The following is a 13,549-nucleotide window of genomic DNA, read 5'->3' on the forward strand; positions in this document are numbered from 1 at the left end:
TTTACAACATAAAGGCTCCTAAATTAGAAATGAAATTTTTCGAAACAAAAATTGCACTTCTCAAGGTGAAATTTTTGCAAGAAAATGTGCCAGTACTGCATAAAAAGTTGAAAAATCTCGAAATTTCACAACATTGTCAAAAGCTGATTGCGATTCTTGAGGAACAAGTTCCTGCAAAGTACAAGAAGCAACTTGACATACAGAAACAGAAAATGGCTAAATTTGAAATTTTTTCAACTCTAGAAGGAAAGAAAATTCTGTTAAGAAAGTTAGATAATGGTGCAAAAGTGCCCTACCTACCTGATGATCTTTTGTACGACACAATAGAATACTTGCATAGTGCCTATGGTCATGTTGGCGCCATAAAATTGGACATGATTTTTTGGCCCTTTTTTTATCACAGAAATTTTTTAGCTTACATTCGAGACATATTCAACATGGTGGTAAGATGACAAGGACGAGGGGAAATATTCCCATTAAATAAGTAGGTACAATTTTAGGAGTACAATATTTTAAATTATTTCTCCATTTTAAAGAAATAATAAATTTTTCAAACAAAAAATAGGAGAGACGGAGAAATTTCTGTCATGTTCTTTGAAGTTCTTTTCACAAAAAAATTGTTTGAATTTTTCAAGTGCCTTCGTGAAACAGAATGCATTTTCTAGACATTAAAGGTCAAGTTATACCTACTAAACTACGTATTTACCTACCCATATGCAACAAAATTTTGAAAAATTCATAATTTTTTCGCCACGCAGCTCACGTTAGTTTGATTTAACCCAACAGTTTCCAGTTCCACTATAATACGATGTAACACGACTAACACGTGGTAGTCTATTTTCTTTTTTAAGGGATGAACTAAAGAGAACCAATTCATTTTGAAAATAAAAGAAATCCTATCCTTGTAGAAAGGCTATCAAGGTATACTCTTCTTCCTTCTTCCTTTTTTTATCCCTCGCATGTGGCTTATCCTCCTACTATTTGATTAATCTGCAGCACTTGTGTAGCAAGGTGTAAGATGAATTGCCTATTAGAGCATTCGATAGAGATTCTGTACTTTTGAGCCACCTTGTATATTACCTATTTATCAAATAAACGGAGGATTTTTTTGACGTTGTCGACTTTTATTTGAAATTTTTTACAAATTCAAGTTGAGACTTTCCACGGAAATTGACAATAATAATTTTAGTATGTATCATTTTTGCCAATTTTTTTTTTTTTCTCAGAAGGAACATATTTCTGTCATATTTTTTTTTTGCGCCAGAAAAGTTGGTTATAAATGAAGGAGCAAAAAATTAGAAAAAATGCCGATGAAGTTGAGCGAAAAATTCCAATCATAAAGTGCACGTTGCGGATTCGGTGAATGGTAGAAAATTGCCATAAATAAAAAAATTTCTCCGTCGGAACGGAAAATATAAATAAAACGGTGTATTGAAAGGACGAGCAAATTATTATTCGTGGAATACTCTTAATAAACGTTAATGTTTCCGCGTTGATGAAATAAATCATACGGAGAATCGACGTATTTCGTAATTCAGCGGTATAAAATGTCTGCTAGCTTATGAAATAAGAGTTGAATCGCGTTTACAAAACAAGGATGTTTTGTGTAATATTTTTATACGCCATGTAGATAGATAAATTTTAAAAGAGCGCGATGGAAATTTTATTAGGACGTGGAACGCGTGCGTCTTAGGCTCGACTGTCGTACGTATATATATTATTTAGCAGTCGTTCGCGAATCGCTATACACAGCGAAGTAAAAGAGAGAGGAAAAAAAATTTAATTTAGTAACCGGAGCGTCGTCGTCGTCATCGTCGAAATTGCGGAATGTTATTTTATGTTAAATACATTCGACTGCTGCGTTGAAAGAAGGTTTTTTTTCAAAAAAAAAAAAAATGGATACCAAAAAGCTGTTTTTTATCGTACAGGGATGATGGGCTGCGAATTACGTCTTCTTTCGATGGCATTACGTACGATATCAATCATGGTACGACGTCTAGCGAATTCAGTAGCTGCTTCGGTCGAGTCACCGCTGGCCATGGTGTAGAGTCGCGGACGAACGTCACCTCGGGCATCTATCTGAAAAAGCGGTCTCGCCTCTTCGGATAGATTTCTCGATATCCTTATAAACGGTACAGGATACGGGTGCGGGTTACTTGCGCTCATCAGAACGGTGAAATAGCTACTGTTTGACATGGCCCAATAATTTACCTATTTCCAAGCAAACGGCGCCCGAATTGCGTGGTAATTTCGAGATGGCGACGCCGCTCTGTCCAAAAGACCCATTTTGCTAAATATTTGCGTAGGTGAAAGGTGAAACTTTTAGCAGCTAGATTAGCGATATCAAAAGAATAATAGCTGAGTACAAGTATATGCGTCGCATTGGGGTGTGTTACTATACGCGTTCATCAAGATTCAAGGGCTATAAAAGAACTAGGTGCCTATTATGACGTTTACAGAGGAACTACTTTGTAGTTGGACAAATTTCAAAGAGGACAGTTTTTCAGCATCGATTTTGGTACAATTATTAGAAAGCTTCAATATTTTTAATGTTTGCTTAAGATATCTTGAAAATAAAAAAAAAAAAAAAATTTTTCATAAAAATTGTAGCCAGAAAATTCTGAAAATAGGGTACACATTCAGAGCACAAAAATTCACCTGAAGCTTTTTTTCTACCCTTTAAAATTCAATTACAATGACACCCTACCTCCCTCTTCATTACAACTATAAAATGAGAGTATTTTGAACTAAGTCAACTACCTAACACAAAAAAAGTATAGGTAAGGTAGATACAGTACAGTATTATTTTTGCCTAATACGTCGATTATTATTTTAATTTTTCTTTTAAACCATTCGTTTATTTTTTGTATCACGTTGAAACATTGAATTGTTTACCAGCAAGGTATAAAGTTTCGAGCTTTAATTTTAAACAAGTTCTCAATCTCGATTATTACTTACAGAATAAGCAGTTTAGTCGAGAAACTTTCTGCTTGAGATCTTTTGAAAAAGTTTCCTAACTGCAGGCATAGGTACCTATCTAACTTATACCTAAGTGTAGAAGTGTTATTAATTCTTTTTTTCTTCGAAGTTTTTTTTTCACTACCTACGTGATTAAGTGAGCGGTAATAAGACGTGTAGGTAAGTGAATTTTTATTCGTAAGGTGGGTATCGATTTTACATTGAGAATGGCGAATAAGATGTAGGTAGGGAAAGGGTCGCAACTGGATTCTGAATCTAGATGTTTATAAGTTTAAAGAGGTAAGGAGAAAAATTCTGGAAGAAAATTGAGAGAAGTAAAAAAATAAGGAATTTTTTCATAAATTTCAAGGTTGGATGTCTAAGTAAGTTATGTTCCGAGTCCGAAATTATACAGCTAATTTTGTACCATTCGCGAAATGTCCTGAGCTTATTTTCATTCCGGACTTGGGACAACAAAAATTGTATATACATATCTGAAGTGGATTTTTTCTCCAAAAAATCACGAACTGCACGATATACCCTACATATTTTTTATTTTTCTGCCAATTTTGATCGCTGCTGCATCATTTTTTGTAAAACGTCAGTTTATGCATACTTGAAATTGTCGTAAAAAAGTTTCTGAATTAAAAAAAAATTACATTGTAAATAAAAGTAGATTGAAAAAGACTGAAAGACTGGCAAAAGACATATTGCAACTGGCTGCAAATTTTGCACCGTTGAAGAAAAAATCGAAAGAACGTTCAAAAATTCACTAGTAGGTCAAATTTTAATCAGCCTAATTCCATTTTTCGACTTTTGGCAAATTTAAAAAAATTAGGTTTGATTCAATTTTTCAAAAAAATCAAAATTCAATTAAATTGAAGAAGAAAAGTGAAATTTAGTTCAGGCTAAAACTTCAACGTCTAGAATCAATTGGTGAAGATTTTAAACCGTTTAGAAGCCTCCAGCGGATTTTTGAAATATGTAGCTAAAAAAAAATTACCTACCATAAAATGAAATTCAGTACCAATGAATTAAAATTCACCATCTTTGTAACCCTTACGATCGGATTAGGCACAAATTTCCAAAATTGTTTCTGCCAGTTCAAATCCAAAACATTTTAATTTTTTTTTTGAGAATAACTGCAATGAAAGTCAAAAATTTGTTAGAAGCTCCAAAACAGCTCAAAAAACCACTCAAGTTCATATTCGTATTCAGCGATCTCGAAAGCGTTCCATTCGAAATATCATTCGACTTCTCACGATTTTTCGAAATTTGGCCCCTTTTTTGGGGTACAGTACAGAGGGACATTGTGGGGTGGAACGCAAAAAATAAGTTCATATTTGTGCTTGGCGATCTCAAAAACATTCCATTTGATATATCACTCGACTTTTTGATGACCTTTTGAAATTTTGGCCCCCTTGTTGTGGCATAGAGGGACATTGGGGGGTGAGGCTCAAAAAATAAGTTCATATTCGTACTCAGCGACCTTGAAAACATACCATTCGATATATCACTCGACTTATCACGATTTTTCAAAATTTTAACCCCCCTTTTTGGGGCACAGAGGGGCTTTGAGAAGTCGGACCCAAAAACTAAGTTATTATTCGTATTCAACGACCTCGAAAACATACTATTTAATATATCGCATGTCTAAATTCGTTTTTCAAATAAATTTGATTCAGTTGTGTGTTACTTGAAAAATCAAGCATTCCCCACCAACCCCTTGGAAGAATTGAAGACCAATCAAAGGCGGCGTGATTAATAGTTGGGTGAGAAGACTTTGTAAAAAAATTTTGAGCGAAAACTAATGATATTAAGTGGTAACTTTGATCAATTTATTGGACTGACTTTTTATGAAACACCTACTCTTTCCATCCCTTTTTTTAGACACCCCTCTTGAGGGATTGGTATCGAGCGTAGTATCAAATTGTCGTGAATTTGAAGGGGAACATTTTTAGTCATGGTAGTTTTTCTCGTAAACCTAATATTTTCGGGGTAAATCGCAAAAAACGTGAATCTGAATCAGTTTCAGCCCCCTAAAAAAATTAGCTCCATGGGTTAGGAAGGTCGGTTTTTTTTGGTAGTTCAGGGAGTTCATCCAAAAATTTGTTTAAATCTTTTTCTAAAAGCGTGATAAGCATTAGCTGCTTAAAGAGTTGAAATTTTTACATTTTTCAGTAGGTACCCATTCAGTAATATATTCTTTTTTTCTAGGCTTCATTGAATTTTGAGAGTTGTAGGGCGAAAAATTTTCCATAACTCGATGAATTAATTTTGCTTCAGATTAGACTCGTGATTTTCAGAATATTTTCGTCAGAGTTTTCATGAACTAGATATTTTTACAAGTGCAAGATTTAAATTCCTTGAAACATTTTAATGAGAAATGAAATAGGCACAGTTAATTTTAAATTAGGAAAATATTTCAATAGTAATAATACTTCACACTGAAAAATAAATTTTCAGCTACGTCATTCTTTTTTTAAAAAAATAGAAAAATAAAATAATTCAAATTCACACAAAAAGCATAAAAATTGCTCTACTTTCTAAGCTATACTTATACAAAAGCATTCTCGTATACTTAAGCAGTACATATTTTCTAACGTGCTTAAAAATTCTCTAGCCAATTTTTAACATCTCGCGCATACAGCAACACTGCACCATTTTAAATCTTTTATAGTATCTCGAGTGCTTAACTCGCGTGCTAAAATAATTGTACGCGAATACGTAGGTACTACCTAAGTATATATTCGCACTACTTATGACGAAAACGTAAGATTTTTGTGGTTAAATGGTTATACAGAGGGGAAAAAATCAATACAGACGTTTCACCCGCTCAAACCTTATGCTACATGAAAATACTTTCAAGAATTGAATATTTTTATGAATTATGATTCCAAGACTCGTAAGTAAAATCAACGTTTTCGAGTTAAACATCCCTTCAGCATTTACTTTTTCATCAACACGACCACGAGCGAGACACGACGAGGTGATGGCGAAAGGCGAAAGCTAATTAACTTTACTCTATCTACGTTGGTAGGTTAGGTTTTAGATACCGCAATTCAACTGCAAAATGCGACAACATTAAAAAATACTCACCAACTCTGCACCAAATTCAGGAACCCTTTTCTGAAAAAACAAACAACAAAAAAAGGTACATTTATAATGAAAAAACTCTCTATGTTTATGCTTAATTGCTTTCGACTCGTCAATTATATGCCCGATTCCGGAAAAATACTCGTAAACGGGGTTTGTTCGAGACTCGCGAGTCGAACCTTTTTTTGGAACGGGTTAAAGAACCCGCCACAAACATTTGACTTAAATTAAGTACTCACTTTATGTAAGGTTGATGTAAAGCGATAAGGTTAGCGTGTATGGTTATCGTAATGGCAGACAAGTAAAAATAATCAAAAATCACGGGTAAATGATAATGCAGGCCTTTTCCACAAGCAAACTGCAGGTGCAATGTTCTCGAAGACACGCATCCAATGGCTGGCGACTTTGGAGCGCTTAAAGATTGATTGGTAAACCACAATTCGACGGTTAAACAGAAATTGGCGTGATTTAAAATATCTTCGATCTGTAACCACACAAATTAACGCTGAAATTAATTTAAAAGCGATTGGTTAGATTTTGTCGATTTTTCGACGCAATCGGAGGTAATTTTTCAAGATACCAAAATACCCTTTATAAATAGTTTAAAATACGTAAGTAGGTAAGCCGGTTAAGTATCGTAGCTTTGTTGTCTCTGTAAACCATTTTAATGAGTCTTTCAGAGAAGCTTTTTGAAAAAAAGCTCGTATAAAAGAAAATCCCTAAATTACCCTACTCTTTATTCGGATAAGAGCTCGCAAGATCAAAGTGTAAAATAGAACAATAGTACGTAAGATACTTATTATTTTTCATTTAATTACTTAATGTTCCATAAAATTGGGCTAGTTCATTTTTTATTAGAAAATTGAAATGATGAAAAATCTGACCCTTTGCGTTTTGGAAATAATCTGACAGACGAATTATTTCACGCCAAAAAGTGCTAGAATAAAAAAATGAACCAAAGTGAAATACATATTTTCGTCAAATTATTAGGATACTTACCTACATATTGAAATATATTTGGTTGAAAATGAGTAAATAAGTACCTACACGTCATAAAAGGCTTTGGCTTTCGAAGAAATTTTCTCTCAAAACCTGAATCCTTTAAACAAAGATTCGGTACATTCGCCCAAGTCTGAGAAAGTTTAGTATAGAAAGCTTTAATACCTCGAAGCGCAAAGTAGGTATAAGTTGTTTGGGTTGCCGGTTGTTCTTTTCTGAGAATTTCTTACAGAAGTATTTTGCGTTCAGAAGTTTTATTATTAAGTAATTAGTTACTTAAGTAACTTTTTTAAATTTAATATATTTGAGATGATTTAAAATTTTATCAACTTTTTTCGTATAAGATGAATGAGAGTAGATACTAATATGTAGGAATGTATGTTTAAAACTAAGAAACACATAGAAAAGGTACCTATTTAATTCTAGATCCCCTTGTTCAGATCTGAAACCCCACTACAAACTTTCAATAAAACACTATAGGCTACTTTAAAAATTATCTGCACTTGAAAATTCAGCTCAGGTAAATACGTAAGTACCTACATATAGATATCTTTTATCTTCCAATATCACACACGAGCGTAGGTGGATTTCATGCCTTGAAAATAAAACCATTTTTAAGAAGGTGTATGCATAAGGTTTAGGTTATGCAATCATGAAAGACAAGACTAAAGTAGGTACCTACGTAGTTTACATAAGAAAACATTTTCTTTTCGTTTTCTCTCGTTGTAAAATGTAAATACAGGCGTGAAACTTCTTCTTTTCCTATTTATCTGTTATCAAAATGCATTAGAAAATTGATAAATATTTACTCTAGAATTATGAAACGTTTTGTTGCGTATAAACGAAGCAGATATTTTACATACGAGTATGTGTTTATTTGCGAAAGTAGGTATTTCTTTTGCGCCGAATTTAACTCGAAAAATAACCTTTAGAGTTGGGGGAAAAGGTTGTTAAAAGCGCTCAATGGAGTTTATAAGAAGAAAAAAAACCCAAAGTGTGATCATTTCACTTATGTATTTAATTTTGGTACTTCAGTCTTGCTATACTTGAAATCCTTTCGAATGGGATTGATTTTAAGATGTCTGCGGAGTTCTGCGCCAGGAGGCATTTTGTTTAAAGGCTGAAATAGATTCACGTGGATGTAATTTCAGAAGAAAGGACTTAGTTAGCAAAAAAAAAGGCTATTAAAAGTGTGAAATGCAATAACTTAATATCCATATCATAAAGGAGTTAATAAATGGCTAAAAAAGGCAAGCACAAGTAAAATCGCAGCTTTTCTATTATTTTAAGGAAAATTGACATGTCGTAGAATTATTCAAATGTCACTTTTCGACTCATCAAAATGTGTTATAATTTCGCAAGAAGTTTAAATATTTCAACGAGAACATTCTTTGATCATTAAAAAAAATTTCTTCAGTCTAAAATTATAGGTCAAGATTTTCTAAATTTTTGAGAAAGTACACCGTGCAACCTATCATCAAATTATGCACCTAATTTTGACAGGAACATTTTTTTGAGCGTTTTTGAAGAATTTTTAATCATAAATCAGGTCATAATTCTCTGAATTTTTAAAAAGGTTATGCAAACGATCAAAATGTCTAAAAATTTACAAAAAATTCAAATATTTTGACGAGAACGTTTTTCGTGCATTTTTGAACCAAAATCAGGTCATGATTTTATGGATTTCTAAAAAGGCGTAATTCAACCAATAAAAATGAGTTAAAATTCTTCAAGAAATTCAAATATTTCAACGAGAACGTTTTTTGAGCATTTTTGAAAAATTTTGAGCCCAGAGTTGGCTCATGGTTTTCTGGACTTTTGAAAAAGTTGTCATTCAACATATGAAAATAAAGCACTTTCGAAGAATTTTTAGCCCAAAAATGATACAATTCGACGGAGAAGTGGTTATCGAGAGGAGGGGTGGTCGGAGATTTTTTGGATTAAAATTCTTCAAGAAATTCAAATATTTCAACGAGAACGTTTTTTGAGCATTTTTGAAAAATTTTGAGCCCAGAGTTGGCTCATGGTTTTCTGGACTTTTGAAAAAGTTGTCATTCAAGATTTATGAAAATGGGTTGAAATTTCGTGAAAAGAATTAAAAATTGCCATCAAGACTTTTTACGGCACTTTTGAAGAATTTTTAGCCCAAAAATGATACAATTCAACAGAGAAGTGGTTATCGAGAGGGGAGGGAGTGTGGGGGGGTGGTCGGCGATTTTTTATAAATTTTTCTTGTGGAAAGACCTTTTGAAGGGATGACGAGTGGCGCAAATCGCAGCCCTCTAGCCTTTTTTTAAAGGCTGCTAGCGGGTGTCAAAGTTTTCAGTGAACTTGAAATATCATCCATTTCAGCAGTACAGTGGATTACTCGATAATCGCGATACCTACCAAAATGGAAAATTTTTCCAATTGTTAGGGGTTTTGATAGGCTTTTTGGTGATATCATAAAAATCAGTGTTGCCACTTTTTTTCGTACCAAAAATTAGCTCGAAAAGTTTCAAAACGTAGTTTTCATGTCGTTGCGACTCTTAAAAATTCTGAAAATAATATATTATGAACAACTTTTCATGCTGAACAACATATCAAAAAATTGGGATGGCATTATTTCGTAAAGTAGATTTTAAAAAAATAAAAGTTTGCAAAAAAAATGCGATTTTTTAATTAAAACATGAAAAAAAGTTTTGACTGGTGAAGTTGATCCATTTGACCCCTATTTTTACGTATCTGTTGAAAAATTTGAAAAAACCCTTTCATTCGATGAAATAAACTCATCACAAAAAAAATCAAAATTCGAAAAAATTCAATTTTCAATGGTCAAATGGGTCAACTTCACCAATCAAAACGTTTTTTTTTTCATAATTTAAATTGAAAAATCGTATTTTTTCGCAAACTTTTAATTTTTTAAAATGGACTTTACGAAATAACGCCATCCCAATTTTTTAATATGTTGTTCAGCATAAAAAAATTGTCTATAATATATTTTTTTCAGAATTTCTGAAAAATAATTTTTGTGTCAGAGCCATTTTGAAAATTGAAGGTTTTTCGGCATAAGGATAAGGGCACCAATTATGGATACCAGTCCGCAATATGGACCATGCACCCGTTCTCGTCGGTAATTAGCGCAATCTGTCAAAAAAAAATGTTTTCCGATGTATTTTTCACCAAAAAAACGAATGAGACAAAAATTACAACTGTAAAGTCAAAACTTACTGCGAAATTTACAAATAACTGTTTTGAGACACTGAAATTTTTTTCAGAGTGTTTTTCAACTTTTGTTGAAATATATTATGCGATGTAATTTTCTGAATGTTATTGATGTTTATAATACCAGAAAAGGACGTAGTTTCTGCTGGAATGATCAGTTTTTGCTAAAAATGAGGGTATATACAGAAATATTTGGTGCAAAGTTTTTTTTTTTATGGGGTGCGGTAATATGGACCACCTGTGATGTTGAATTTTTTACTCATTTTCATCATTTCTTACAGCCCACTGAAGAGGGAAATACTTGAAATACTTTTTTTGTTTATTTCTTCAGATAACTTAAATGATGTTTTGAAACGTAAAAATATGTTTATTTTGAAATTCTTTAGGTGGTCCATATTAGGCGTCCAAAATTTTGAACTGTCAATTTGACACTCGTCATTCAACAATTTAAAAAAAATATTCAAAATTAACCTGCACTGCTTTAGAATACGGTTTTTTGTTCATTTCTACAAATAAATACCTATGACTTTTTGAAAAATGTGAAAGTATGTTCATTTTAAAATTTTATTGGTGGTCCATATTGGGCGTCCAAAATTTTGAACTGTCATTTTGACACTTGTCACTCAACAATAAAAAAAAAAAAAAAACTTAAAGTTGACCTTCACCCCTGAAGTTTTGTACAGTGTTAGTGGAAGGATGGAACTTCATTTTAAGCCTTTGTGGAGGTTTCTACCACCTATAGTTTTCAAGTGGCCATCCTCCAAAAAAAGTGGTCCATATTTGGTGCCTCTACCTTAATATTGCATGCGAATTCAAAATACATCTTTTCTGATATTTTATAATCATATCGTCAAAAACTAACTGAATTTTTTGTGCTGCAAAAAGTCAAATTTGTTTTCAAGAACACTTTTTATCACTAATTGACTGTGGACTTCAGGCGTCTATTATAGCCTTTGAGCTTTAATATAGCGTACAAAACTTGACGATAATTTTTTGAATAAAACTGATCTTTAGTATTAATGTTTCAATTCAAAAGTATCATCGAAGGTTATTTTTGACCACTGTTTTTCTGGCCAGGAGAATGGGCAAGAGGAGAAAGAGATGAAGAAAAAATGATTTTTTCAAGTTCCTTTGAAAATATGTAATAGCTCTAAGGTGAGTTTCTAAGAAACAAAACTTTTTTGATGTTAGTTTTATTGAAAAAGAAGAGTAGAGGAGTAGGTAGGTATTTTCTAAATATTCAAAAAACGTCCAAAATGATTTTAGTAAAGATTCCCAAGTTTACTAAACTAATAAATTATTACACCTACGATTCCAATATCTGCACAGGGCCCATAAAAAAAAGGTCAGGTCAAGTAGGTTATCCAAGCTACTAAAAGTAATAAACTTGAAATTTCCGAGGAAAAAAAAAACAAGAAAAAAAGAACCAAAAATCCTTACTAGTGACCGTAATAAATCATAAATTTATTCAACGCGAGAAGAAAAAAAAGGAACCACCAACGTGTGTGGTTCAACATCAACTCAATATCGATGAAAAAAACATGTTAAAATTTCGTTTACAAGTCAAAACGAAACGCGATAAGGCGCTTCCTTTAGCAATTTTTAGGGTATAAAAGCGACGCCGGCGTCAAAATTGCGATAAAATCAATTCTGTCACAGGTTTCCAAACTATTAAGCAATAAATATCTCGTTTCGAATCGTCATTACATAAATTACTTCTACTGTGGGTGAAACTGTGTGCAGCAGACAACAGGTGCGAGACATATTTTAAAAGGCACCGCGAACCATTCTTTCACTTGTACTACCGCCTTTAAAAAAACAAACAAAACTGTTCGTTTTCGTTTACTTGGCACGTTGAAAAATAGAAGAACACAGCCATTCTTTTGGAGACGATATTTGCTTTGTGAGAATTTACGCCAGCTAACCTTTTTTTGTACTTACATCTCGTATGTAGGGGATGCACTTACTCGTATATTCGTAGTACGTAAACGTACTCGTACCTCTACCTACATTGCGTAATAGCAAACGAAATGTTTACCTTCAAAAATTAAACCGTCTATTCATTTGAAAACACACGAGCGTCATCGCGGTGTTTTTTTTATTTTTTAGCAGTTTTTTTTCCTTTTCTCCTTTCAAAAGCTTTATTCATACATTTTGTTCTACATGCTGTAACGTATATATATGAAAAGCTCTCAACCTTGGCCTGTTTACCTTATTCTTTTTCAACTGTGGTTTTCTACTCGGTTGTCAATTTGATATAAAAATAGGAATATCGACGTCTACGTCGTCAGCGTTTGATTGACGATCGTTTTACAACGTATATATAGGTAGGTAGGTAGAGGTACTATATACAGGCAATACAAGAAGTACTCGTACAGAAGCTTCATTACAGCAATTGAGTTCAATAACCAAACAATTTTTTTCTCTCGTTTTGTTATATGACCGTTTTCATCGTTTGCGTTTGGTATACGTTGCCTCTCTCTTTGTTGTTTTCTCGTTTATGTAATTTAATAAGTTTGAGCAGAAAACGACGTGATACGATTAGGCCATTTCAATTACGACGAAGATACGACGCTGTACAAACAAACGAAGAATAAGAGTGTACAGGGTGTTTCGTAAGTGAGTAACCCCTTTAATCCAGTCGGTAGGCATTCCGACTCACGCACAAGTTAAAAGGATTGCCTAATTATAATCATTATTGGGTACCTAGCTACCTATCTATATTTTTGAAAAATAGAATTGCAGGCTCATACAATTTACAAAAATGTTTCAAATATTAAAAAATATAAATTTCAAATTTTACTAGATTTTTTTCTATGTGACTACTAAATGAAGTAGAAGAAAAAAAATTAAAATAGATTTTATTCCTTTTTTGCAATGGCTTTCAAATTACAAAAAACCTAAAAAGGGGCTCTATGAACTTCTAATTTAAGTTGAATTTTCCATCATATGATTATCATTGATGTCTTTCATCCCAAAAGAGAGGATTAGGGACTTTCTTAACGCAAATTCATGGAGAAAAGATTAGGCCTAATCAGATCAGGAAAATGGCTTCATCTCTGCAAAGTTCATTTGCTTTATTGTTCATTTGGACAGATGAAATTATGTCTAAAGATAATAAAGCGATCAGATTTGATAAGATCAGATCCAGACCTTCCCTAGATCCATTCCGGTCTGATCAGATCACAAAAAAATCGGCCAGAATTGCAGAAACTCCCTTGTTTTTTTTTTTTGTCAAACTTAGAAAGTCTTGTGTTTTTTTGGTCGAAATTTCGCTGTAAATGCTACTTTT

At 32.8% G+C, this 13,549-nt stretch overlaps 1 protein-coding gene across 4 annotated transcripts in view; it reads right to left on the minus strand.

The window, feature by feature from the left end:
* Positions 1-13,549, minus strand: part of LOC135848825 (protein FAM135A) — a 102,699-nt gene that overhangs the window by 30,324 nt on the left and 58,826 nt on the right. For all 4 annotated transcript variants that reach the window (XM_065368886.1, XM_065368885.1, XM_065368884.1 and 1 more), the window contains exons 4-5: positions 6,294-6,538; positions 6,058-6,087 (exon numbers count right to left, since the gene is read on the minus strand). In XM_065368886.1, the coding sequence (XP_065224958.1) occupies positions 6,058-6,087; positions 6,294-6,538 (275 nt within the window). The remainder of the gene's footprint in view (positions 1-6,057; positions 6,088-6,293; positions 6,539-13,549) is intronic.

This window comes from Planococcus citri, chromosome 5 (genome assembly GCF_950023065.1).
Source record: "Planococcus citri chromosome 5, ihPlaCitr1.1, whole genome shotgun sequence".
Lineage (NCBI taxonomy): Eukaryota > Metazoa > Arthropoda > Insecta > Hemiptera > Pseudococcidae > Planococcus > Planococcus citri.